The sequence below is a fragment of the Coloeus monedula genome (genome assembly GCF_965178545.1).
Source record: "Coloeus monedula genome assembly, chromosome: 1".
NCBI classification, from domain to species: domain Eukaryota; kingdom Metazoa; phylum Chordata; class Aves; order Passeriformes; family Corvidae; genus Coloeus; species Coloeus monedula.
Genome location: NC_138781.1, coordinates 102851591 through 102878741, shown reverse-complemented (window position 1 = coordinate 102878741; position 27151 = coordinate 102851591). Strand labels below are relative to the sequence as shown.

Below are 27151 nucleotides of genomic sequence, written 5' to 3'. Positions count from 1 at the left end.
GTAACTGTGGATTTCTGGTTAAAGTCACAATATGGATTATTCCTTAGTTCATTTCCCTCAAGGATGATTTAGTGCAGTTGGAGTCATCACAGGATAGTATCTTACATCACTAAATCTCATAAAGCAGTCCTTGAGCTGTTGAAGGACATGAGATGGTGTTAAAACACTAGACTGGTTAGGGAAAAATAAGAATAATTACATAAAAATGTCCAAGTAGCAATCTTTTTGTAAGGAATATTCTTAAAAGAATTAATTATAGAAGATATGGCTTCTAAAACTGTTCTGATAAAACTCAAAACATCTCCACACAACAGAATTGTTAATTCTGATACAACTATGTCAGAGTAGTTGAACAAGCCATAGGGATATGCTCTGACCCGGAGAAAACAAAATATTCATGAGTGTTCTTATTTGTCTACTTATGTGGGTGGGAAAATCACTTGTTTCTAGACTCTGAGTAGTGTTTTGAAGAAAAATTGGTTTGTGTCCTAATAAGCATTGGAGTGTTTTATGTCTCGGTCTGAAACAAATCATCAGATATTTATGATTAATTTTCTCTACTCCCAAAGTTATGAAATTTCTTTTAAAAGTAGGTCATGTTTTGAATAGGAAAAGATCATAAATGATTTCAGCTCTAACAAGACAATTCTTGATCTCTCATATCATAAAGCATGTGGTTTTATGATACTGTCAAGAACTTTAAAAATCTGAAGAATTTCTCAGAGCATAAGCAGCGATTAGAAACTTAACTTTTTCAGGGATATGCCATTACATCTTCACACTTCATTGAAAATAAAATAAAATAAAATAAAACCCACACCAAAAAAAACCCCAAAACAAAATGCAACCTCCTCGAAATCAGTGGGAGTTTCTTTAGTAAGAAAAAAAAGCCTGTAAATGAAAGTGAAGCTATCCAGTTCACTTTCCAAATGAATAACATAGAAGAAGTTAGAAATGAGGTACAAACTCTAGAAAATAGACTTGGCATGATTTTGTCTAAATAATCAAGCTTCTCTATACATTTAAGTGACCTCTACTGTTTGGATGAACATGTTTTAGCATTGCATCTGACCTAATTCTATTTCAGTAAAGTGCTGTTCAGAATGGTTAGTCTGTCTTCAGTTTCCTTTTTTTAACTTCCTTTTGAAGCTGAAAAATACCCAGCTGAATTGACCCGTAGCCCAATCTGAAAAATGTGGTAAAAATCCCACAGATCCGTGAAGTCCTCTGTGGTGTTTGGGAATAGTTGAGCCTCCTCAACTATATTCAATAAGAAGTTGCAGTGGCTCTCACAAAGAGGTCAGTTTGACTTTTGAACCTAAGTAAATGAAACATTAAATAGTAGAACCCTAATACTATCAACAGCTGGGAAAGGAATTTAACCACTGAGAACTCAACATGATACAATGATCTTTAGTCTGAATAGTGTGCTATAAGCTTATTTGTAGCTTATTTGCAAATATTTATGTTTCATCTATCTTAAATTGTTTAACTAATACCCTGGATGAAAATCACCAGCTGAATGAGATGGTTTTTTTCTTGTCTTCTTTGACTTTTAACTAACAGCCGGCTTTAATGCTTGTAAATATTAAAGACTTCTAAAACCAATTACGAATTACATACTCAAAGGCAGATCTAGCCTTGTGGATGATATATATCTTGAGTATTATTTCCCTACATTTCTGTAGTCTTCCCTCTTTCTGAAAAGTTCAGAGGAAATCCATGCAGGATACTCTTCTGTGTCCTGTTAAAGGGCTGCCTGCCAGTATGAGCAAGGCAGTGCATGTGTGCACTGGCTGAGCTCGTATCCTGTAATAACACACTGACAGCTCGGATCGAGCTGAGTCTTGTGAGGTTCTCTGTTGTGACTGACAATTCATTCTCCTGTAACTGAGCTGAGTGGTGTAAGAAGCTACCTGCTTATCCTCTTTGTTCTCAGTAAAGGGGGTTATGACCCTGTTAGTGCTGCAGCTCATTTCAGTGTGGGTTAAAAAATGTTCGTCACACTAAACACTCACTGAAACTAACTTAGTCTGCTTTCTGTGGAAACAGAGGAGGAAGAGTCATGCACTTTGGTGTTCTTAGTCTTTGCTGTAGAACTGCTGAAAAACAAACCAAACAAAAAAACCAGATACCATTTTAATGTGATTAAGAGCAAATTTCCTTGTGCCTGAAGAACAAGATGCCTATAGGTGTTTCTGTAAATCAGGGGAAGAGTTCACTGCTATCTTAAGCCATAAACATTAAGAAAAGGTAGTGTTTCAGTATACCAAACTAGTATTAACTAATGTGAACCCTCTTCTTCTGAAGCAATTACCTTTTTCAAGTTTGAACAACAGATTACTATTGTTTTAAAGAAATCTCTCTATGCTATTCAGAAGATACCTATTAGACCAGACGTTTAACTGATATGAATTAGTCTGAATTAACCATTGCCTTATTTTAAATACACTCTGAATCTGTTCTCAGTTGAAGTTATTATTAATATTCTGATTCATAACCTATCTTTCCTAATAATAATTCAGACAATATATTCCATGGAGATTACCAATCTTCGCATAGAATCAATGAGATTAGAATTTAGGGGAGTTGGCAATATAATTAACTCAGAAGTTCACAGTAGGATTTGTAAACCTGTTTGTAAGTCATTTATTATGAAAGGATCTAAAACTTTGGCAGTTCATACTTATCCTAACTACCTAGGAAGCTTATTTTGCCTCTTTTTTTCATTGATCATATCCTAATAAAAAGTGATAAATAAATCTCAAAGGGGAGCTAGCCAAGCGAACTGTCTCAAAAGCTACTGAATTTAGTTGGATTATGCTTGGTTTAGCTTCTTCTTAATACTTCTTTTTGAGCCTGTCTGAGAAAGTTGTTGGTTTCACACACACTCCCCTCACTGCATAATCTGATTATACAATATATTATATCAAGTGTAGTGGCTGAGGAATGAGTATCAATATACAGAATTGAATGTATAAAAATTATGGGTGAAATATTATAAAGGTTTGTAATCAAACAAAACATTCTTGGGGAAATGAAGTTACTGTAAATTATATTTAAAGCAGTACTTCAGAACTTCTTTTGGCCTTATGGGTAGTAAATGATAACATCTCTATGTGCAAATATTTATGTTACCCATATTTAACCCTAAGGATTTGAACACGAAGATATGAAGAAACATCATCTTGTTGCTGTAAAAGACTTTGAAAGATATTGCAATGATATATAATCACTTGTATTAACCAGTAGACTTAAATCAAAGTAAGTATATAATTCTGGTTCTCATTTGAAGAAATAGTATCCAAACTGTTTCGAGTTTATTAAAATTGGTGGCCAAAAAAAAAGGGAAAGAAAGAGTAACATTTGTTTAGTCTTTACATTTGTTGTAATCTGTGACTACCTTCCAAGTTGGTTTTTTTTATGAATGTATATGTTTACAGTATGTATATATAGTATGTACAGTATGTATATAGTCTGTATAATATTAAAAAAGATATATTACATGCATGTGTTTTAAAAAACAATTGAAACACTGAAGAGGATTTTACTTTAAAATGGGTATTTAGACATGGAGAGAAAATGGTAAAAGGAAAAGAGGGAAAACAGTTCCTAGGACCACAGCAAAGTGGACTGGGTCCTTTTTTTCTGGTGCATCCTTTTTCAGAGAAAATTATAGCATTCCATTCTGAGCAAGAAGCTTGAAGACCACTCCACTCCCCCACACCCCTCTGCCATCAAAAATAATGTAAAATATGGTGTGAAAGAATTCTTGTCCTATATTACTGCTTTTAATTATTGGCACTTTTTTTCTTAGTGTAACTTAATAGAACAAATTCACTATACTAAGGGGTGTTTTTATTCCGTGGAAAGAAATAGCCACTCAGCTCTTAAAAGCTTTTTCCTCTGTCAGCTTTACCAGTCTTGTGGTCAAATTCTCCTATCGGCATAGAAAGTTTCACCATATTTTACAGAAGCAATTCACACATTGAGAGGAATATATAATACCTCATTGTTAGATGAATCATGGTATAAGTAATCATTTAAAAAAAACCATGAGTCCAAATATTAAATGTTGTGAAACTTCATTAAGAAATAAATGTTTCCTGCAAGACACTAATTATTGCTGTCATAGGCATATTTTTTCTGGATTGTTTCCACCTGTGCTTAGAACTGCCCTTCAGCCTGGGAAGTATCTGGGAATGCTTGATTATCTTGTTCACTCCTTTCCTTTGTACACAGTGTTCTCGTATTTGCAGTTCATGTTGGCAGAATAGATTTGGGGGATAGAAAGCCTTCTTTCTTCTTTTCACATGTTCCTTACAGCTGGTTCCTGACAACAGTGCAGAACTGCTGCTTTTAAGGCAGTTCAGTGTTGTCAGAAAATGGGCTTATTTCTTGTGACTCTTCCCTACTTACATGGTGTTTTGTGACCCATTTGGCTAAAAGTTGCATATTCTGAGATTCACAATTTGTGATCTTAATTTTGTCTCATTTCCTGGATGTCATGGCAACATTGTTAAAACTGGGAGAAACAGGCTTGTAGAGTTCCTCAGAAATCACACTACTCAGAGAAGCATGTTCGTGGGGACAAGGTCATCTAATCCATCCCCCTTGTTCAGAGCATCGTATTTAGGACTTCTACATAGCATGCCTTTGTTTCACAAGAATTCCTGTCACACTAGATGTTTTATTTTCTCTACAATGAGTGGGATGACTTACACGTGGAGCTGTAAATCTTATTTCAAAGGATTGAAATACGTTGTGGAAAAGGATAGCGAATGAGGACAAACTGGCAATGTGACTGGCATGGCCAGCCTGAGGGCCACTTAGGGCTACTTCATGTTTCTTTTTTGAAGATATAAATTATACATATCTGCAATTTTACCCTACATGTCTTCATGTGAATTATTAAAACTTTTAGAAGAAGCAAACTACTATTAATAATAGAAAGGATTCCTCCTCTGGAGTCACAGAATTTTGGTTTTTACAATGAATATGGGAATATCAAGAATCCTGTTGCAGTTTAAAATGCTTATTTCAGCATTATTGTGATGCTTTATTTTCTTTTGGTTTCTGGATAGTCTGACTAATCTAGAAAAAAGATCCAGCCATTTCTGAGTTCTCCTTTCATGTACTTCTCTCCCTGTGGTTTATTGCCTTTCAGTCACTATCTTTACTGTGCTCATCCTTTATCTCTTCTGGGAATTTAGCTATAAATGGACAACTAATATAATAATGCACTTTCTGGGTGTACTTCAGAAATGCTTTGTCTGTCACAATACTTTGTATGGTGGTAAAATGCATTTTTCTCAGCAGAACTACCATTTTCCTTAAGTTATTTTCTAGTTTTTAACTTTTTAAGGCCTGATAGGTAGGTAGCAAACTTTGTTTATAGATTTTTTAATATAAGGCCAAGTTGAAATTTGGGTCTCTACTTTTGCCTTCCCTCTCTGTCATATTATTCCATCTCATCATCTAGAGTTGATCAACTCAGAAGCGGGATCTGACTCCAGTTTTGCATAGATTCTACTATCAAAGGCTTAATTTCATTGGTCCTACTTATTTTCTGCCTCTGGAGTTTTTTAGTGTCTTCCGAGATTAAATTTATTATTTTGTTTTCAAGGCAAAGGTGTTCATACCATAAAGAAATAATGAGGAAAATAGTAATATTCTGTGTTCCCAAGATTATAAATTTGGTTAGATCTATAAGAAATGTAGAAGATTACTCAGTACTTCTCTCTTTACTCTTTCCTCTTAAACAGGCTAAGCATTTTGGGTTTATTTTCCTTCAGTTCTATCCTTTTTTTGGTAAAGCATTTGACTTTTTATCGTGTCCTTTAGAAACTTTAAAAATTATAGAACTTGGAAGTTAAGATTTAGGCCTGACATTGTCTCTTGCGCTTAAAAAATTCAGGCAGATGATATGTTAGAGAAGGAAGATGAGGTTGCATAATTTTAGTCTTATGTATCAGGACATTAATGAATTGCCACCGTGATTTCATTTTATCTCAAAGAGACACTTAGGACATCATACTGTCCAAATTGATGTGTTGAGGAAACCATTCTTTTTCAGGCACTTCTAAGATTTCCTAATTGGGCAAAAAAGCTCAAAACAACACAACACCACCACCTCACTAAAACAAAACCTGACAAACCTGTATACACTTCTCTTTGTGAAGTTTAAAACATAACTTTATATTTTATAGTTTTCACAGCATAACTGTTTTTAGTTACTGGACATGAGAAGGAAATAAAACAGGTTGTGGAAATAAATTAGATCTGTATTGATATTTTTATGTTAAAAGGAAACTAGACAAGTATAAATAGGAGGGAAAAAAATATCACATAACTCCTAATAGGAAATAAACAATCTGCAGTACTTGTTTCCTCAGGCCATTTTTTGGCTGATTTTTAGTTATGACACATGTAAGGAATACAATGTTTGAAAACAACATGGCTTAAAAATATACCATATGGTTTAATATTGTTAATATTGTTTTATAGATGTGGAGAAAAAAACAGAATCATCTTTGGCTGTGCATTAAAAAGTCTTGAAAGCACTATCTTTTAATTTTCATGAGGTATGATAATCTGCATATGATGTCATGGTCTGTTTGGATCTCTCAAATTTACAGCACAGTGGACTTTGTAAATTAAACTTTATTTTATGAACTTATGACCTCATAAAAAAAAAAAAACAACATAAAAAAATATAAATCCTCTGCCTCAAAAAACACTGCCAAAACATAAAGACATCAAACAATAGTGGAATTGTCTTTGAACAGACTAGTCCAACACATGAACTCACTAATAATTTTTTCCCTAATTCACAAGCTCTCTAATTTACAATTTCTCTAAATCATATTTTCTCTATGAACAAACTAGTTACCAAGCTGTTGATGCCAGTGCTCATTCTTTCTCCTCTATCAAGGAGTGAATGTCCCCCATACCACACTGACAAGCAAAATCCTCATCAGTCACCCTGCTGTTGAATCTGCTACAAAAACACTGGAGTTAAGCTTAGGCATTTACACTTTCCAGCCCAGAACTTTGGTCTGTAGCACTTCCACGAGTTAGCGTCACGTGAAGAAACTGCCAGGTAGTTGCTTCTTGAAGATGCAGGAGTTGTTGGCTGCAGGTAATATCAGCTCTTATCTCTTCCTACCTGCCGAGTTCTATGTACAGGCTGCTTTCACACTAAACACTCAAGTTGGGGCTGCTCTGAGCATATGTCAGACTTTAGGATCAGCTGTGTGTTCATTACTATCATATTTTTATTCTTTTTTCCTCTAAGAATTTTTGAAGTCATTTTGGTTATCCTAGCTTCAGTGTCTGGTAATATCGAGAAATTTATTTGCTAGGATTTTAGTATGGAATTAATTCAGTTCATATACCAATTTCACCCAATAGATTTTGAATAATATCTCTTTAACCTCTGTGTCCTATTGGCAAATTACTTTGTAGCCACTATCGTAGAGATAGTTGCTATACTCAGTAGTGGTTTCATTCCATGCAGGAGTGTATATGTTGATTATGTTCAATGTATATTCATTGTCATTAATTTTGGAGCCATAATCATAGGCTCTAGTACGTAAAGCAATTGTATTAAGTGAAGGGCACTTTTAGTAAGAAGTAGGTAGGATTGGTTTTTAAGATACACAGCCATGAGCAAATGGTAGCTTTATTTTGTCCATTGATTTGCACAGTGATTATTAGGAGTGTTTATGAAAAAATTGCCATGTGTTTTCTCATTGTGTGCATATGCTGTAATTATTCTGGGACACTAGCATATGATTAGTTTCCTTACATGCCTGTAGTACCCCTTGCACTCTGTTTTTGTCACAACCACGTACAGCTTCATGTCCAGTGTTACTACATATGGTAAATTCAGGTTAACTTTAGATCTTAGTGCTAATGTAACATTATCACCCACTGTCAATACTTGTCCTTGTGATGTTGCAGATGGTAATCCTTCTGTAACTAGTTTTACAGGTGCATTATCATGGATCTGCAATACCTGAGTTGCTCCATGGGCAATGTTAAAAATGCAGGATCTGTTATGGACAAGTTCTGGGTATATGTTCCAAGTATCATTTGTTGCTATGATGATGCAGTAGGGTCACATTTTCTGCAAGAGAAGACACTCAGGTCTTGGACATAATCCAAACTTCAGTTGTTGTTAACTTGTTCCCTTTTTCATTGTAAAAGGGGAGGCACACAGATAACTCCTGAGTTGGATGTTTAACTGCAATCTCATTTTATGGACTTCAGAAGGATTTTACTTCTGTTTGAACAGGATTTGGAGCAGCTATTGATATGAATTCCTTATCTATGTTTCTTCTTGTGGGCGTTTGTCACTTGTGTAGCCAACTTAAAAGTTCTCACAGATAGAATCCACGCATAGAGTATTAATAGATGCATTCTTGTGTAGTTGCTGGTTTAGTAGTTTATTCCATTGATCTACTGTCCCATTATTTTGAGGTTAATGCAGTAGATGGAAAATCCATGCACAATATTTGAACCAAACCAAGCTTGTCCTACCTTTTTCTTAAAATGTTATCGATGCTAAGATTGTATTTGTCTGGGTAAGGGAGATGTAGGAAGCCACTGGCTTAAAACAGTTGTGAGACCAGTGATAACTTAGGCAGGGTATATATTCTGAGTACCACTATTTCTGCTCCTGTAAGGATTCCTTTCCCCCCTCCAGGTGTTTGTCATAGTACACACGAGAAGTTTCCCAGATTAACTTACTTTCCATGAAGTTGGTAGAATGTTGGTGATGTGCTATACCTTTGTTTAACAAAAATGACACAAATATACAATTTGTTTCACCAGAATTTTTGCCACTCCTCTTTTTTATCCTCTCTCATTGCCTGTTGAAATAAATCCTACATCCCTGTGTGTCTAAGCCACTCCTGTAAACAGCTACTTGTTCTGCCTCAGAGTTTTGTCCTATATTTTTTCTAACCAAGTGATCAGCCACCTGGCTCTCTGTTGCTAGGATTTTTAGGGTTTTGGTAATTAGGTAAAATTTTTATGGATATGTTTTTAGACTGAGCTATGTCATGAATCACTTTCCAGTGTGATGTTTTTCACCATACATTTCAATTATTTACTGAGCAAAATTTTTTCATCTAGCCACTGGGTGGAACCCCTAAGGGTGACTAATGAAAACCAGCTTTACAATAGGAACAGACACACAAAATTTGATCTCCTCTTCTTGAGTTGATAGCTTTGTAGTTAGCAGCCCTTAGTAAACAGCCCAGTTTTCAGGGAGTGAATTAAATCACTTCCTATATTCTTCCCATAATGACCACATCATCCCTGCCCATTTTCTTTAAGCCTTCTCTCTGTGTCAGGGTTTGTTCATTGGAGAACTGCAGCAATACCATGGAAAGTTCTGACTTTCCAGTAGCACTTACAAAAGAACATGTACAGTTCTATGATTCATTTTATCCTATTCAATTTATAGATTAGACAAAAGAAAATAAACTGGCTTAATCTGAAGCAGACATTCTCTGTAAAACAGAATGCCTTAAAAATTTTTGGCTGAGGTCTTAATAATTAAGAGACATGTAACTGAGGATTAAATCATTCAGTCAGTAAAATGATGTTGAAATTGTATCCTCAAGCACTGCCCTAGCTACTGAACTGACTGCAAAAGCCGAGTTCAGTGAGCAGGTATTAACATGAGGAAAGTGCAATAATTCTTTTCTCTCCTGGTGATTTTGTTAGCTGTGCCACCAAGGGTGAATAAACTGCTGTTTACTTAAAACAATAGCTGGTAATAATAAATCAAGATCTCTTTCTTGCTGGTGTTTAGGATCATGAGATAAATAGGAAAGGTTGCAATATAATGAAATATGATTGAGATCTATGTTCCTTGTCATGTTCACCAAATGTCTGTGTCTTTTTTTTCCCCCTGAGGAATATTATCTCTCTTTTCTCACTCTATCATCACACATATTGTTCCCACTCTGCTCACCTGACACAATGAATGCTGCTTCCTAAATTTGTTCATACTTATTTTAAATTATTCCATTAAGAAAACAACTTTAAAAGGGATTTTTGTGTTCCTTCTTATCCCTCAGTTGTTAAAACTGGAACTATCAGAAGGCTTCACTGATCAGAAAACCCCCACTTTCATCCATTTCTCTAATTTATTTTATCTTTCCATCGAATTATCTTTTATTAAGTCATTATTCTCACTGAGCTCCATATGCTGTGCTGGCTACTCTGTTGCTGCCAACTCAAGCTAACAGCTTTTAAACTAGCTGCACACAGTATTTTTTTGTCAGTTTTAGACTTGTGAAATTTCTGATGTTCAGAGACCTGTGTCCAAGAACATTAAAATGGAGCTTTCTTCCTTTAATTGTCTTTAACATACAAGTTAGAAATTATTCCCCCTGGAACATATATAAATATATAGATATTTTATAGATGAGAGTTTTCAGAGTTCAGTGTAGATTTATGATGTTTTCTATGAGGTGGTCATCTACCAGAGAACAGAAATTTTTTTTTAAGTATCACTTTAACTACAGGGATGATTAAAGATTCAGTATCAGCAGATTCAGTACTACAAGTCTTCAGTTGGACTGTTAGACTTGTTTTTATTATTATTTCATCAGTGCAGTATTTTTGAGAACATGAAAGAGTAGATTGATATGAACTATAAATAAGATAAAAGAAGTCCATCCTAATCATCCCTTTGGCATGGTGAGATTTTTCAAAGTTTCCGAGCTTTTACAATAATCAACACATTTTTCTAATTTTTTTAATCTTTGCTTCCTTTCCAACTAATATTTTAGTCTACTTCTCTAAAAATAGATACAAACACAAATTTTCATAATTCATACTTGTAATAGAATTCCTTACCTGTTTCACATATCCAACAAATATTTCTATTATTTTTTTGTTTTTATCCTGAGTCAGCCAGCCGCTGAAATGTATTGTGTTGAGATCTGTCTCTTTTAATGAAAAAATGATATTATTCTACCTCTTGCAATCTTAAAGGAGATATCTAAACAACATATTTTAATTAGATTTTCTGAAAAGCGCATAGGGAAATCAATACAAATAGAAACACCTCATTTTTCTTACCACTTTGGAGTGAGCCAGCTCTTCTATTTTCTGGAGGAAGATCGACTTATTTGAATTCTTAATTTTTTTGAATTTTAGGTACAGAGTTGGGATCATCTATCCATGCTGAAAAGTGCAGGCAAAGTTCAGCCTCTCGTAAAATTATTAGAAGGCTAAGAGACCACTAGCTTACTGATCAAGCCTACTTCAATTATTACAGCAGTAAGTTTGATCTGACTCTGTGTCCCAGTCTCACTTCAACACTTGAGCCATCACAGTGGAGGGGAGCAAGAATTCATGACCAATGACTCTTTTTTCAGTGTCCTGTTATCTGTGAGCTTAACATTTCTCCATTTTTGGGAATATTACTGAATTTCAAATGACAAAGTCACCTCAAACCTGTAACCTGTAATGAAACATCAGCAGAAGGCTATTCTGATTCATGAATATCTTTCAGGTCTTTCAAATTTTCAGTCAAAGAAAAATATTGCCATTCTTATTTCTCCATCTTTTAAGATTTGTAAACTGTGCATTCCCCATGTTCTCCCTTCTTTTAACGAATATGCAAAGATGCTAGCAAAAACCTACTGATTATGAAAAGTGTAATAAGCTTTTCAGTAGATATCTACTAGTTTGGGACAGACACAAAAAAAAATGTAAGAAAAAGTTATTGTACTATTTAAAAATCCAAAAGTTTCAACTATTTCATTATATATTTATTACATTACGTAGTATGTTTTATTTACATTATTATGCATTTAAAATTTACTGTGGTTTTGTTTGGTTCATTTTTTAATTAAAGCTTTAGGAAACAAGGCATTATCACAAGCCAGATGTTAAATTAACAACTGACTGAAGAAGTTTAATATTTAGTTACTTTGGCTCTACTGGGCCTCATGCAAGTTTGTGGTTGGCACCATCTTTGTATTTTGGATAAGGCTTATTCAAATTAAATTGCTGGAAGTAGGTCAAGGAACAAGAAAGACTCAACCTTGATGAAGTTTTGGCAGCAGATCTGCTACATCTGTGTGGTGTTGTTGTGGGGCTCGATGGTACTACACCAGACAGTGATCATGAAGGGAACTGGGAGTCCTTCATTGTCCTTTTCCTCCTCTCATATCCATACTCCACAACAACAGTTCTCCATAAGCTTCTAACAAATGGCAAATAAATGTCCTGAAAATCATGGAAAATTTGAAAAGAGCTGGAAAACTGGAACAAAGCCTGCAGAAACTTCTATTCAGTTGAAATGAGACATAACTGAATCATAATGCCAAAACTATCAACTCTTCAGTCTTTTGTTTGCAGCATTGGCCTTTTGCATTTCAAATGCAGGTGTTAGCACTAATTGCTGTAACATATAAACATGTTTTTTTACAAATGGATATTGCAATATAAAAGCAATTTCTTTTTTATTTCAAACCACTTAATCTCCTATTGAAATAGCAAGATTTTTAAGTTGGTTTGTTTGTAGTTTGGTTGGTTGGCTGGTCTGGTTTGTTTTTAGCATAACCAAGAGGAAAAAAACAAGGAGGAATAAGTGGCTAGTCTCTACAGACTGTCCACATCAGCATTTTCTCAGCACTGGGATAGGAAAGCAATTTCTGAGAAACCGTTTTTCTTCTGGGCCAAATAAGTAATAAATTATGAAAAGATAAATAATGAAAAAGAATGCAACAAGATTTACTAGCTGAGTCATATCGCTGTGAGGTAGGCTGTACAATACAGTAGAATAGCGCTACACTTTCAAAAATAATGTAAGAATATATTACCTGGAAATCTTCTGGAATGAAGACAGCAAAATAAAGACCCTTATAAAAATGCTTGATTTTTCTCATGAAACAAAGAAAATCCAAAGGTCACAAGGGTTTTGATAATTTTTTTCTTAGCTACGCAAATTATAAGGTGAGTTTTGCCTAGTGTGAAATTCCACAGTTTAGGAAAGGAGGCAAGTGATTTGTGATTGTAGTTCTAGACAAATAACTTCCTCTTACTGGATATTTAAAATATATATTGATTCAATTTAATCTTGTCTTGAAGGAAGAAAGCTTTTGTCTGTTTTCTTTAGACTCAAACATTTTTGAGAGCACTATGATTGTTTAATGACTCTTCCTTTGCAAGCAAATCCTAGCCAAGTAATAGGTTTGTCTGTTTATGCTGTAGTAAAAACACATTAAATAAAAGATATTTGAATAACTATTTCTTGTTGATAAAGCACAATTCTAAAACATGAACAGCATCATTAACTCACAGCAGTAAAAAACCTGACTGTTGGAGCTTATCCATATAATATTATTAATTAAATCTAAATTATTTTCTGTCTTTTTTTTTTTTTTTTAGGAGTGAAATTAGATGATGAATCAAAACATGAATTTAGACTCCATTCAGAAACAAATGGAAGAGATAGAGGTTTTTGGGACCCAACCAACACAACCTGATAAATTAGATAGATGTTGGCAACCAGTTGACCATCTGCATGATTCAAATCTTCCATCTCAAAGTTTCTACCCATACTCCCCTCATTATGCACGTATGCATACAAATTGCAGCAGTGATTGGGAAATTTTTGAAGCAGTAAAAATTCAGGAACTGGAAGAAGTCAAAGCCAGAGCTGCCCAAATGGAGAAGACCATGCGCTGGTGGTCAGACTGCACCGCTAATTGGAGGGAGAAATGGAGCAAAGTTAGAGCAGAAAGAAATAAAGCACGAGAAGAAGCAAGAGAATTGAGACTCAAATTAGACACTGTCATAAAAGAGCTAAGTGTGCTTAAAAAAATAAATCAGGATTTAGTAAGTGAGAAGGAAAATTTAGAAAATGGAACTGCTTGGAAAACAGAATACAGTTGTGCAGAAATATCTTATATTAAAAAAGACCAAAACATGTTAGCTTTTCTGGAACCAGAACCTCTGAAAGACCTTAACAAAATCACCAAAATTTCTGGGGCAGAAGACACAAAGAAGGTAAAGAATGGGTTATCTTTTTTCTGGATCATGAAGAAGTGGCAAAGTGTGGATATGTATGTAGAAATAGGATTTTTCAAGCATTTTGACCAAAATGCTGCCTGATCTGCTAGAAAACCCTTTTATATCCCCCACCCACCTAAATATTCCTAATACAGAAAAATACAGAAAACAATTCATACCCTTGCTCTATTACTAGACATTTAAGTAACAGAGGCAGACTTTTCTATAAAAAAATTTACAGTGTTGTTTTGATTCTCTCATATTTTATGGTAACAGATTACCTATCTTATCTGAATTAACCATGTTTTGTATACTTACATTTTTTTTCCCCTCCAAAAAAGCAGATTAGGTTCTTGGCTTCTAAAATAAACTCATTTAATTCTCCCTGAACTTCAAAAACGTGGGAAGAGGTGGGGCAAATTCTTTTGCAAATTTGCAAGACATTTTGTTTGATAAGGAGAGCAATTAAGTCATGACAGAATTAAACAATAGAGTAGCAGCATTGTTTAAACAGCTCCTAGTTCTATATAAAAGATCCAGTTACATTGATCAAAAATGGAAGTATTTGTTCACTTTTAATTCTGTGCCTTGGAATGCACTGTATAGTCTTCATAGACAGCACCATGTGACAACTGTATTTGTTGTCTGATAGATGGCAGTCAGTGTAGATATAGGTAATTTTTTCATACATTGCAGGAAAATGTTTTTCCCCGCATTGTAAAAGTAGGAAATTTTTTACTTCAATTCAAGGGGAATTGCCAAGATCTTAAATCTGAATGTATTCTGTTTGGAAATTTTACTCTGTAATGCATGTTAATGATATTACATTCCTGTGAAATCTGGAAAAAAAAAATGTAGTGTTAGTAGTGGGAATAAATTTTGCCAAAAGAACCATACCTTCCATATTTAAAGGCAGACAAATGTGCCATTGGAAGGAAATACCACAAAACATACTTTAACTATTTCTCCTTAGTATAAAATATTTTCTACTTGAAAACTGAAACTTTATATGTGGATGGGAAACGTTTTTATCTTTTCAGTGGTTTCTCATATTTTCTGATGTAAATTTTAGGCATTCCTCTAAAAACTCAAAAGAACAGAGTGATGTGAAAGAGGACTGTTGGTAAACTGCTAAAATGAGATTAGCTTTTAAACAAAATTCCTCAGATGTGGTAAAGCAAATACATTTCTAAAGGAAACTTGTTTATAAGAGACATTCAGTCTTCCTCAAAAATGTGTATTTTAGTTTTAACTATTTTTTCATAATTGATATTATTTTTGTTTATGTTTTGTACTCAAAACATGTATCTTCAAAATAAATATCTTTGTTCTTTATGAAAAACTTGTATAAGCCCATCACGTGCTTCAACACACTTTGCATAAAAAGTTTAGGACTTCATAATGTAGAGTTTCTCAACACATTATTTGTATGGATAAATTGCATTCCTGGTTTTATTTGTTCCAGGATTCTGTCTTCACCACAGTTACAGCCAACAAAAGATAAATGGAATATATTTCCTTAGTGAAGACACATTAGAAATATTTTGGATACGAAGCTTGTCATCTGTCAGGTGTGACATATCACAAAATTACATTGATTCAAATAGTGACTTTTTTGCACCTTCTACCCATATACAGTCCAACTGTATACGATGTTACCTATTTCCTTTTTTTCTCCTATGTTCCTTAAATGTATAGAAGAGCCTTGGCCCTGCAGGAACTCTGTTATACTTTTTCCTTCATTTATGTTTTTCTCAGGTGTTTTCTTCATTTTTTTTTTCCTCAGGATATAAACAAAGACCAAAGCAATGACAATAAAAAATTCACCCAAAAGTTTCCTGATTTCTTCTCCAATGGACTTCCCAGCACCTATTTGGAGGAACCTAAAACAAGTTTGGGTACTACAGCTAAGACAACAGATAATGATTTAATACATGTATCAGTCTTGAATTTGCATTTGGCTGAGATGAAGAAAATCTTACAGAAGGAAAGAGAGTAAGTGCAAAATGTATCCTACTCATGGAATTCTCAGCAAGGAGTTTAAAACAGCTTCTAAAATAGATATGGTGATGTTTGCATTTATAGATCATATGTTCTAAGCTTTATTCATTGCTATTTGCAAGGCTTTAATAAGAATTTATAGAGAGAATTCAGCATAGTGTGTTTATAGTTTTCTTTGCCTTGTCTGTCATTTAAATAAGAGGTGTTCCATACAGATATATACTTATTAGCAATTTGGTATCAATGCAGTGATACCTCAGGTGTGTTATACCCAGTTATTGGAGTGCTTTTAGCATGACAACAAATTTTCATGTACTCTACCAGCAGACTTTGAAAGAGTCCAACTGCAGAATGACAAAGGCTGTTTTTGACTTCAAAATATATGAATCAGCTGAAAAATGCTGTTAATCTTAACCTCTTCACTTCTAGAAAAGTCTGGGTTAACAGAGATAGATAACAGAGAGGGTAACACATTTATTGTACACTTATGTAGCATATCAGATTTGTCTCACATAAATACTAAATGTACATTTTGGTGGCCTAAAAGAGTCTTATATTGTATAAATGGTCAATATTGAGAAAGTTTGAATCTCACCAGAAAGGTTTTTCAAGGAAACATGCAGCATGTGATGCATGATGATGTAGTAGCAGACTTTAGGTATTATGCGCCTGTAACTTCAAAATCAGTTGAAGTTAATTAGAAAAATAAAGGGAAGAAAATTCCCTGTCTATTGAAAATATATTCAACACTTTCGGTTCAGAGAGTCTGTAATGGTAAACTGTGTTGGAGTATTTACTTCAGTCAGTTTATTTCACACTTCCTGCCTGTCAGTTTAGTTCATAACTGTCCTGTAGATAGTACAAGTCTGAGGCAAAAAATCCTTTCAATTCCTAACTAACATTTAATGTGTTTTGTTATCTGGATTAGATAGCTGTAAAAGGCATGCAGTAATTCTCTAGTTGAATCACACAGCAGAGGATGACCATGCTCTCTCTCCTTAAAAAGTATTTCGTTTTTCTGTGGAAGCAAACATATATGTGAGTTAGGAGACTGATGCCTCATATATCCATTTTCCTGGGGTTGAAATGTTTAGGGGCCTAGGTACTTCATCTTTCAACAGCAATCACAGTATACATGCATATATAATAATTTTATTTTAGAAAATGGGTGATTTTTCAACACATTTTTAGTCACTTCTCAGGCAAAAACTTTAATAGGTTTTGGTTGTTCACATGCCTCTCTAACCAATTTGTAGCTGTATTTCAGAGAGACAGATTTTGCCATTTATGCCTAGACATATACTGACTGTGGTATAAGGCAATAAACTTATTGGCACACGGTAAGAGTTGGGGCACATCTATAACATGCAATGTGTGACAATGCCAACCTCAGGCAGCAAATGCTCACAGAGCAGTGATTTCCACATAACAGCAGGGATTGGTGTAACAACTCCCTCTCCAGGAGGGCAATATTTCCTGCATGCAGAGATGTTACATAAGCAGAATATATGCAACTTCTAAGCATGAAGCAACTATATTTGGCAATAGACACAGCAAATAGCTAGGAATAATATTACTAGGATAGGTATTATCATAGTCACCAGTTTCTTGAGATATCTGATGAATCTTTGTTGGGCAGGCTGTCACCTGCTAGCTCAGAAAGGGTTGGCCTCCACGCCTCAGTGGAACTGGCTGATTTTGCCAAATTTCCATCTTCAGATTTATAGTTTTCCCTCTTAGGTTTTATTCTTGCTCATGTCAGTATTTTTGCTCCTGGATTCTGGAGCTGCTAGTAATAACTATCTCAACAATCTCACCCCTGTTTGCATTTTTACTTCCCTTATCTCGTGTGGCTCTAGCTTAAGTACTTTCTCACAGCTTCTTTCTCACAACTTAGCAATTTTCTCAGTGAACTTGAGCCAAGGACACACAGCTGTGCTGCATCAAAAGCAAACAGATCATAGACAGCTTGAACCCAAAGGCCAAAGGTTACTTTGGCAGTCAGTATGATCTTATTCATACAGCAGAGGACTTCTCAGCAGTTTTCTGGTTTGCATGCAGCACTCTGAACTCTGACTGCATTTTTACTGGAGTCAAGTAAGCTTATGCAAATCCAGTGTTTGGACTTGCCCCTGACTAAGTTACCAAACAGTAACCTACTTAGTTTCCTAACTAATGTCTCCATAAGATGTTTTGCTTCTTCACCCGGAGAGGATTTCTGCTTATTGCATGCTGCTTAGAGCTATCTTCAGTAATGTTGACATAGCCTCATGCACACAGATCAGGCTTTGCAGAGAGCGAAAAGAAAGAAGGTCTAAAAAAAATAGAAAAAGAGATGAAAGTTTTTGTTTTGACTTTCAAAAAATATCAGGTTTGGGTTTGCAATGTAAAATCACACACCAACATCCTCTACTAGGTACTAATGGCTCATATCAATTACACATTTGAGGTCCCATTGACATGAGTAGAAATTACAAACCTTGTGAGTTGCTCAGCATTTTACATAATCATTTGCTTAAAATAGCTGTCTTTTGTCATCTTTTGGCTCAGTGTTCTCATCTAAATGTCTTCTAGTTTTAAGGTTGTAATTTGTTCTGTTTTGAACTTTAAAGTGTTTATTTCATCTAAAACCAAAAGCCCACAAACTAGCCCACTGCTAGTTGATAATATCAAAGAGGAGCTGCTTAAGGCTGGCTGGGCAGACATAGACAACAGATACAGAAGGCTCTGCTGAACAACAAGAAATCCTTTTTTTTTTTTTTCTGTGAGGATCACTGAACACTGGCACCAGTTTCCCAGAAAGGTTGCTGGGTCTGTAGCCTTGGAGACAATCAAAAGCCATCTGGAGATGGTCCTGAGCAACCAGTTCTAGGCAACCCTGTTTCAGCAGGCGGTTTGCACCAGATGACCTCTAGAGGTCCCTCTCAACCTCAACCATTCTGTGTAATTATGCAATTTAATTAGATAATGAGTTAAAATGTCTCATTACAAGATCCACTAAAAATGCTCTGAACTTGATTCTTTTACCTAGTAATAAGCTGCTACATTCTTTCTCTCACTCTTTGTTTTCTTTAAATAGTAATCTTTATATAATCAGATCATCTCATTTAATAGTACCAGAGGCACCTTGTCTGTAGGAACCCAGAGTGCCGAGAATATTTCTCTGCCTGTTTTTAAGGGCTCTTACCCCCCTGAACAACACTGTTTTAGCCTCAAGCCTTGGAAAAAATTACCAACAGTCAAACAAGAACTAGAAAATACAGTGTTGTGAATTAGGTGATAGACTACTATGTAAGACTGTCGCAGGGTGGAAAATTTAGAGGTTTTGGGCTTCTCTTTGTAGTAAATAGATAAGAATAAAAAATATCAAAATGGAGGATTGTTGTTGTTCTCTAGACCTTCTTCTCCTTCTTCTACTACTCCATATGCTGCAGTAAAAGTGGTTTGGATTGATTGGATAGAAAATTCTGCAGTTCCTGTCCGTGTTACTGAATAATTGATAAGAAAGTAAAAATAATGTACATTTTTAGTAACTATTGGTTAAAATATTTTTAAAAGGCAGTGTAAATCTTGATAGAGAGGCCTCACTCCTGCTTTTCTGTGCTCTATGCTGTACCTGGGTCACGCTAGTGGCTCTGTTCCTCTGATAAGACTTAATAAACAACTATCTGGAAGCATTGAAACTAAAGGAAAAGTCCCGGTTTATCTTTGAAACTCCTTGCAAGGACTTTCAGCAAATTCTCTCCCATCCAGAGGGACTTGATTTATGGCACGGTTCAGTGCCACTTGTCTCATTTAAGAAGTACTGTAACATAAAACAAAACTACTGTCTTCTAAATAAGCACTACATACTGACCATTCCTCTTTTACTTTTCAGATTAGACCATTTCTGAGGACTTTCACTGCATTCAGTACAGTCAATAGGCTATTATTCAAAGTATTAGAATGTCATCTTTCAGACTTTCTACTGTATTAAATGTCCCACTTAACAATTCTCTTAGTTATCCAATGAAGTCGTGATATCATTCCAGTGAGATATCCCATTATTTTAGAAGAAAAACTGTTGAGTTGAAATGCATGAAATAAATCTTTCTCCACTTTGCTTTGTAAGTAATGATGTTTATTCTATTACTGTAATGTTATGGGAGCTCTAGGTGTTTGCTAAGATAAGCTGTGCTATATGCTAAATCTAGGCAGAAAAAGGAGATCCCTGATTCAAGAGCACTAGGTTTAGTTATAAAAGAAGGAAGAAGAAGATATTTCACTAAAGTGGAATGCTTCATTAATGTAGCTGACATTGCTTCCCAGACCTGAGCCAGTCCAGTCAGTGGGAACTCTTGCTATCTCTGTGCAAGTCTGCAGTCTGCTGAATAGAAATGCCCCAGACAAATTCCATCAATTCACTTTGCTTTAATAGATGAATTTTAAATCAAATACCCTCAAAATATAGTTCTAGTAAGCCTGGCAATAACATCTGTAATAAAAAGATTGAAAAATTCCATTGGCCTCCGTTAGAATAGAAGATAACTACAGTGGCACAAAATAGTTTCTTTAATTGACAGTATTAGAATTTTCTTGTCGACTGTTTCATATTTTTCTTATTTTACAGGCATAGTACTTCTGAACTAAATAATACATTTTCCTAAAATTCTTCTCACATTTTCTTTCAGGAGGAATTATTTTTTGAAACATGAAATATACATATTTTAATAATGTTTTTAACATTTAACACCAATCATCTTTGGTTTCTGTACTGTCTTTATAGTGTATATTTTCCCCTGCCTATGTTTGTTTAATCTTCTGTTTATACCAAATACAAGTGATGTAATACCTTTTCTTTGAGAATCTTCACTAACTTGTGATAAATTAGGTGACCTGAACCACTAACTGAAGTCAACTTTTCTTCAGTTTATCCCCAAATTTTATTTCATTTAAAGTTATAATTCTGTACTACTGGATTTTTGTTTTCTCTTTAGCTATTATTTTTGGTAAATCTTTTTGGAATAATTATGCAATGATATTAGAGGTTTTTAATAAAGTCAAGATATACCTTTGACAAAGGCAGAAAAATACAACTCAAGCTATGAGAAGGAAATTCAAAGTAATTTGTCATCTGTCAGCTTCAAAATTGTGCAATGATAAATTTTCATACTTTTTCAGAATGAATGTATTTCTGGAGAAAGAAATGGAAAAGATGGAAAATGAGTTATTTCTTTGGAAATGGAAATATGAAGAACTGAGACAAACCAAGCTGGAAAGCCTGAAACAGGTAAGTTAGCAGTACATAGTTATCACACAGAGTAAGAACGAAAATTTAGACCTCTGATTTCCTGTCTTGTAACTAAGAGTAAAATTGTGGCCAGGGTTTATGAATGTGATAAACCCACCAGTTATCAGCTATTATTCTGTGTAGCCTGATGGGAGGGACCTGATGAGGGCGTGTGGAGAAGCCCAGCCCTGGATGCTGCCATGGCAGCACTGGCACTGGGGAGCTGTGGGAGTGGCACTGGGGTGGCTCCACAGGCTTCCAGAAAAGGACTGGCCAGAGGGGAGGCAGGTTCTGGTGTCCCATCCTCATGTGTGGTGAGGCTGGTCGCTCTGATGTACAGCAATCTGTGATCAGGGTCCAGTGGAGCTTGTGTTCAGGGAGAAGGGGCCCATGTGGGACAAGGGGTTGTTCGGGCAAGCCCTGCCACACTAAAGATCCTGGGGTGTTACCAAGTGGGCATGGTGGGGGTATCAACCTAGCAAGATCCCAGAGGTGGCGAGGACCCCCGATATCTAGGCTGTAGCCAAGAAAGGCAACTCCTGGTTTAAGGAGAGCCACTGGTTCAGGTGCACCTGGCAGGCCCAGCACATGTCCTGTGTCTGTGGGGAATCATGGCTTGTCCAGCAGTTTGCCTGTGGGAGGGGGCTGGGAAGATGCTGATGGAAGCACAAGACAGAGCAGCAGCTGTAGCAGCACAGCCTGGAACACGGCCCTCGCCACCAGCTGGGAGTGCTGCTGCTGGCATAGCAGAGACCTCAGCTTTGAGCTGCTGAGGGAGGGTGCAGGTGCCCAGACCTTGGGCTGCAGGCAGTGCCTGATACCTTCCTGTGAGGCTGGAACAATAGGACAGAGTGTCTCTGCCTGCAAGACGAGTAGAGATTGGCTGAAAAAATGTGTTGTCCCCATTGACCTGGACGAGGAAGTAAGGCTGGGCAGGATCAGAGAAGGCAAAGAGAAGATTAACAGGATCTGCACAGGGATCCAGAGGTAAGAAAGTCTGAACCACATGGGAGGGGCAGTCAGAGACTGTGAGTTCACAGTGAATAGAGTCCCACAGTAGGAAGGCTGGAAAGATATGTTCTCCAGCAACTGGAGGATGGCTCTTTTTCCAGATCTGCAGTTCAAAAGGTTCAAAGACCTGGTAGTGAAGTAAGAGAAGAAAGCCATGACTTGAGAGGCATCAGAGCCAGCTTTAACCCAAACCATGCATTAACATCAGGAGGAAGCAGTGAGTGGCAGTAGTAGGAGGCTTGTCCTGTGGGGATAGAAACCCCTGTGTTCCTCACTTGCTTTTTTGAGCGTGGCTTGCTGTGGGCCAGGATCTAGAACATTACAGAGAAATTGCCAAGGCCTACTACACTACTACTCATCCCCATGGACACCAGCTAGGGACATGTTTGGAAGGATCACATAGCTCTGGGGTTGAGACCATGGGGACCTGGGTCTTGTCCCCTTGATCCTACCAGCTGGGTAATGTAATGAGGAGAGCTTTGAACTAAGAAAGGAGGCAATGAGAGATTACAGACCACAGTGAAATAAAGTGGTGGTCAGCTGGAAAGCTCAGGGCACAGGTTGATAGGAGCAAGAAAGAGTTCAGGAATGATTAAGCAATGTAAAGGGACACCATCTCGAGTGTTGGTAAAGAAATGCACACATCCTGGGAAACAAGCAGGGAGAATTAGAGCTCTATGTGGTTACAGAACTACAGTATTGTTGGAAAAATTCAAATACCATGCCAAGTTCATGCAACTGGATCACTGTGAATGACTTCCAGAAACACGAGCAAGGAAGGGCTGAGGGGATGGAAGTTGCCTCAGATCTTTTGAGGTCTCCAGTAGGATGGGGGGTAATCAAACTTGTAACTCAGGATCAGATGAGAGGCCAATAAGCGTGTCATTGTGGTAGGAATTTGTTACAGACCACATGATAATGAAACAAAGCGTTTAAAGAACGCAGATGTCTGAGTTGTAAACCCCTGTTCTCGTGGGTGACTCTACAGCTGCTAGAAAGGTATAACAGCTGATGCAATCAAAGAGATTTCAGTGGGGTTTCAGGAATAAATTCTTGCTGAAGATATTCAAAGGGCCAACAAGTGGTAATGCGTAGCTGGATCTGCTTTTGACTAATATGAAGGAAACTAGTTGGGGATGTGATGATGAATAATTTCCTCATCTGTGGTAACTTTGATATAGCAGTGTTGTTAGTCCTGAAAGAAGAAGGACAAACAGCAGAGTACAGACCCTGAACCTAAGGAGAGCAGGATATTGGCTCAGTCAAGGTACTGCTGGGAAGGATCCCATGGGAGGCAACTCTGACAGGTAAACAAAGGAGTCAAACAAAGCTGTCAGGCCTTGGAGTACAACCAAGGTTTGTCTTAATACTCAGAAGAACAGGTAGATGTGTCAGAAGACCGATTTAGCACAGCAGGGCACTCTTGGTGGCGTTCTGATGCCAGAAAGCAATGTGCTTTTACACAGAAGATCAGCCTTCAAAGAGTAATTTAAGAACATTGCCCTATTATGTAGGATTTGTGTTAGGAAATAAACTCAATCTGAGTTCATGAGTAGACAAGTAACAAATATTTCTGTTGCAGTTTACAGGCTTTAGCTTTCAGGACAATGGATTGAGGATCTCCTTGATCCAACAAAACTCAAAATGTGTGTCTATACAACTAAACAGAGATAGAGAATTAAAAATGTCCTATGAATTTAACATCTCAGATTTGGAATAATGGAGGGAATTTAATTAATTTTTTTTCATGTTCTGGAAAAGATTGCAAGCAGTCTATTAAATCTCAAGTTCTAGTTGATAGGTGATGCATATGTAAATGGAATTTCCTTCGTAGATGAACATACACAGCAACAAATTAACATCTATCTCTCATATTTGAGTTCCTTCAGATTTTATTTCTTTATTTTCTGCTTGCTCGTTAAGTAGGATTTTATCTTGTACTTGTGCTAAACAGAGGAAGTCTAGATTTAGTTAATAGTTTTGCTTAAGAAATGCAATCTTTATGAAATGCTTTATGGCCCTGTCATCAGGAATAGAACAACAGGAAGTAAAAATTTGCTGAGAATTCATTGGAAATTGGTAGATAACAATATTTATGCATGTGCATGCCTACATATATGTGTTGCTGCTTTTTTCTTGGGAAGGTGCTCAATTGCTTTAATTGCTAACAGGAGGTGATATTTTGAGCATTCTGTTCATCTTCTGAGATTTATGGCATAAATCTCATTTTTAAATTACAGAAAAACACTGCTCTGGATGAATCTGACTAATGCGAATGAAATTATTTCTATTAGTGGGGGGTTTTTTATAAGTGGAAACTCTCCCTCTACTGAAATAAACCCAACCTTGTATGTTGACAACACGTATGTGAATATCACTCACTATATATTACTGTTGAGAAGTGGATGCTGGAACACCGTACAAAATTTTTGACGGTGAAAAATTTGAAAGTGAAATAAAGGAAAGCACAGACATGTACTAGGCTAAGCATGGAATCTGATTCTTATATACACTTGCAATATTAAATCACAAAGGAATTTCTAGATTAACAGCAGATCAATCATTACATCTAGATTATTTTCATGTCCTTGACTAAATTAATCTGGTATTTCCTTTGGTAGATTGCCTAGCAGTCTAGCACTGTGAATATGAAAAAATTGCTGGGTTTGCAAGAGACAGAGCCACTGCAAATTAAACCATTTTTAGGAATGGGTAGCTCTTCTAGCCTTTTGGAAGTTGGAGAGATTTTGTGGAATGTTAGAAACTTCACAGCTGCCAAGACTTGATTATTAGTGCTCCCAGTAACTAACTACTTCATTTACTTTCATTAAAAGACGAGTATTTACTCACCTTGGAACAAACTAAATATGGAGAGCCTTGCTGATCATAATTTTTAAAAACTATCCGTTCTGGATCAATTTGGAAGTTGTGAATAAGTTTTCAATGTATTGATTTAATTATAAAAAGTAGTAAAGTGACAATTTATGATCATAGTAAGCATGAGCATTATAGGCAGCTTTGTGTGGCACTAGCATTGATCTCATCCTGTTTGGGGTCATAAATTAGACCATTTTAACAGATACAACAGAAAGTTGCATTTGGTGTTGTAATTGACAATTTACTCTTCTAAGAATTCTTCTCCCATTAAAAATTACTTTTTTTAAAATATGTAAAATACTTTGTTATTTTAAAAACAGAAAAGCAATTACTCAGTATAAAGTTACACTTATTATTGTGTTTGCATGAGAATCAACAGAAAGGCAAAGATTGTCTGTAAGACTATAGAGTAAATGAAGGGTGTTGACATTAGATATAACTGGGTTTAAAGTAAACTTTGTTGGAAAAACTAGGAATCTTTCAGTTCCCTGAAGAACACTAAAATTTTCACATCCATAACATTGCTTGTTGAGTGCCCCCAGAAATGGGGTACCCAATTTTGTCAGATACAGTTTAGTTTACAGATCAATTAACCAACAGTCTGAGAAACACAAAAAGTTTCTGAGTTTGATTAGCTAGGTCTTTGGACTCTGGAAGACTGAGCAAATCCTTGGTGTGTTGTCCTGATGTTTGTAAAGACAGAATTGGAGTAAGCAAGACTGTTGAAGTTTTAGGTTTTAGAATGATCATTTTATCTTATGTGCAATAAAACATTCTTGTTTATACTCATTTGCATTCCTCAAAGTTTTATACCCATCTTTATAATTCCTGAAGGATGTGCTTTTCTGATCATTTAAGAGTTAAATAAGATGGAATATTTACAAAACAATTTTACATTATACCGAAGAGTGGAAAAATGCATGTACTACCGTATTCCACTGGTGTGCACTGTAGACTTACAAATGCCACTATAGGCAGTGACTTCTGTGTTGTTTAAAAAATTTTCAGCTAGCTGAAGTACAGAATGTGCTCCTACTCAAAATTATCTAGTGTTTTGGTAGTTAATGAGGGAAATTCCTATCCAAGTTTGTGGGATATGAGGCAAAAATTACACTAATTGGTACTTAAATCTTTTTTGGAACATCAGTGATAAAAAAATATATACCTAGATAAAAAGGAAAACAGGCTAAATGAGCATTTTGTATTTTTGGCAGAGACATTTCTGTTCTTCCTTTTTTTTTTTTTTTTTTTACAATTGAAGGTAAGTCATCAGCTATTGATTTTGCACTAGAGCCAAAAAAAGAATCTTTAAACATCTTTTAAAACAAGCGTTTTCTGTTCTCTCTCTCAGTATATAGCTGTTTTACACTATATTACAGCAGTCTATTTATTGTTACTTAGGAACATTACTTTCTTTAAGAGATTGTGAATGGTTCCCTACCTGTTGTTTCCCAGGTGAAGGAAGCTCCACTGATGTGAGTGAGGCTTCTGGATAAATCGTCTTCTATCACTGTAAATGTTTAAATGCTCTTTAAAATGGAATGGCCTATTTGGAGGCTCAGGTTGTTAACAGGTCTTGTTAAAGACTCTGCTTGATTTCTACCTTCTCCAGAAATCTGTATTCTGAAATTACCTTATAGTGTGAAGGTGCTACAGAGCTGTTTACCTGAAACTGCTTTTTTCATTCACTTAGTACGTATATGAAATGGAAAAAGTGATACTCTTATAATCTTACAGAAAATTTAGATACAGATAGTAAAATCATTTATTCTGTCCCATACTTTTCACCTGACTCAAAAAATGCCTTCTGATTGTCCCCTGAATCCTGCAGAAAGTATAATAATTATCAGATTGAAACCAGCAGCCTGAATGACTATACTGGCTACTGTGAATTTCTCTGTTTAGTTTCTCACCTAAGATGACCAGAAATGTTGAGTACTTTGCATG

The 27151-nt window shown here is 35.8% G+C and overlaps 1 protein-coding gene across 1 annotated transcript in view; it reads left to right on the top strand.

The window, feature by feature from the left end:
• CCDC102B (coiled-coil domain containing 102B) overlaps positions 1–27151 on the top strand; it is a gene marked incomplete at its 3' end in the record, with an annotated part of 148683 nt that overhangs the window by 5352 nt on the left and 116180 nt on the right. The window contains exons 2-4 of the mRNA XM_082277488.1: positions 13423–14043; positions 15833–16041; positions 21208–21316. Of these exons, the coding sequence (XP_082133614.1) occupies positions 13435–14043; positions 15833–16041; positions 21208–21316 (927 nt within the window). The 5' untranslated portion in view covers positions 13423–13434. The remainder of the gene's footprint in view (positions 1–13422; positions 14044–15832; positions 16042–21207; positions 21317–27151) is intronic.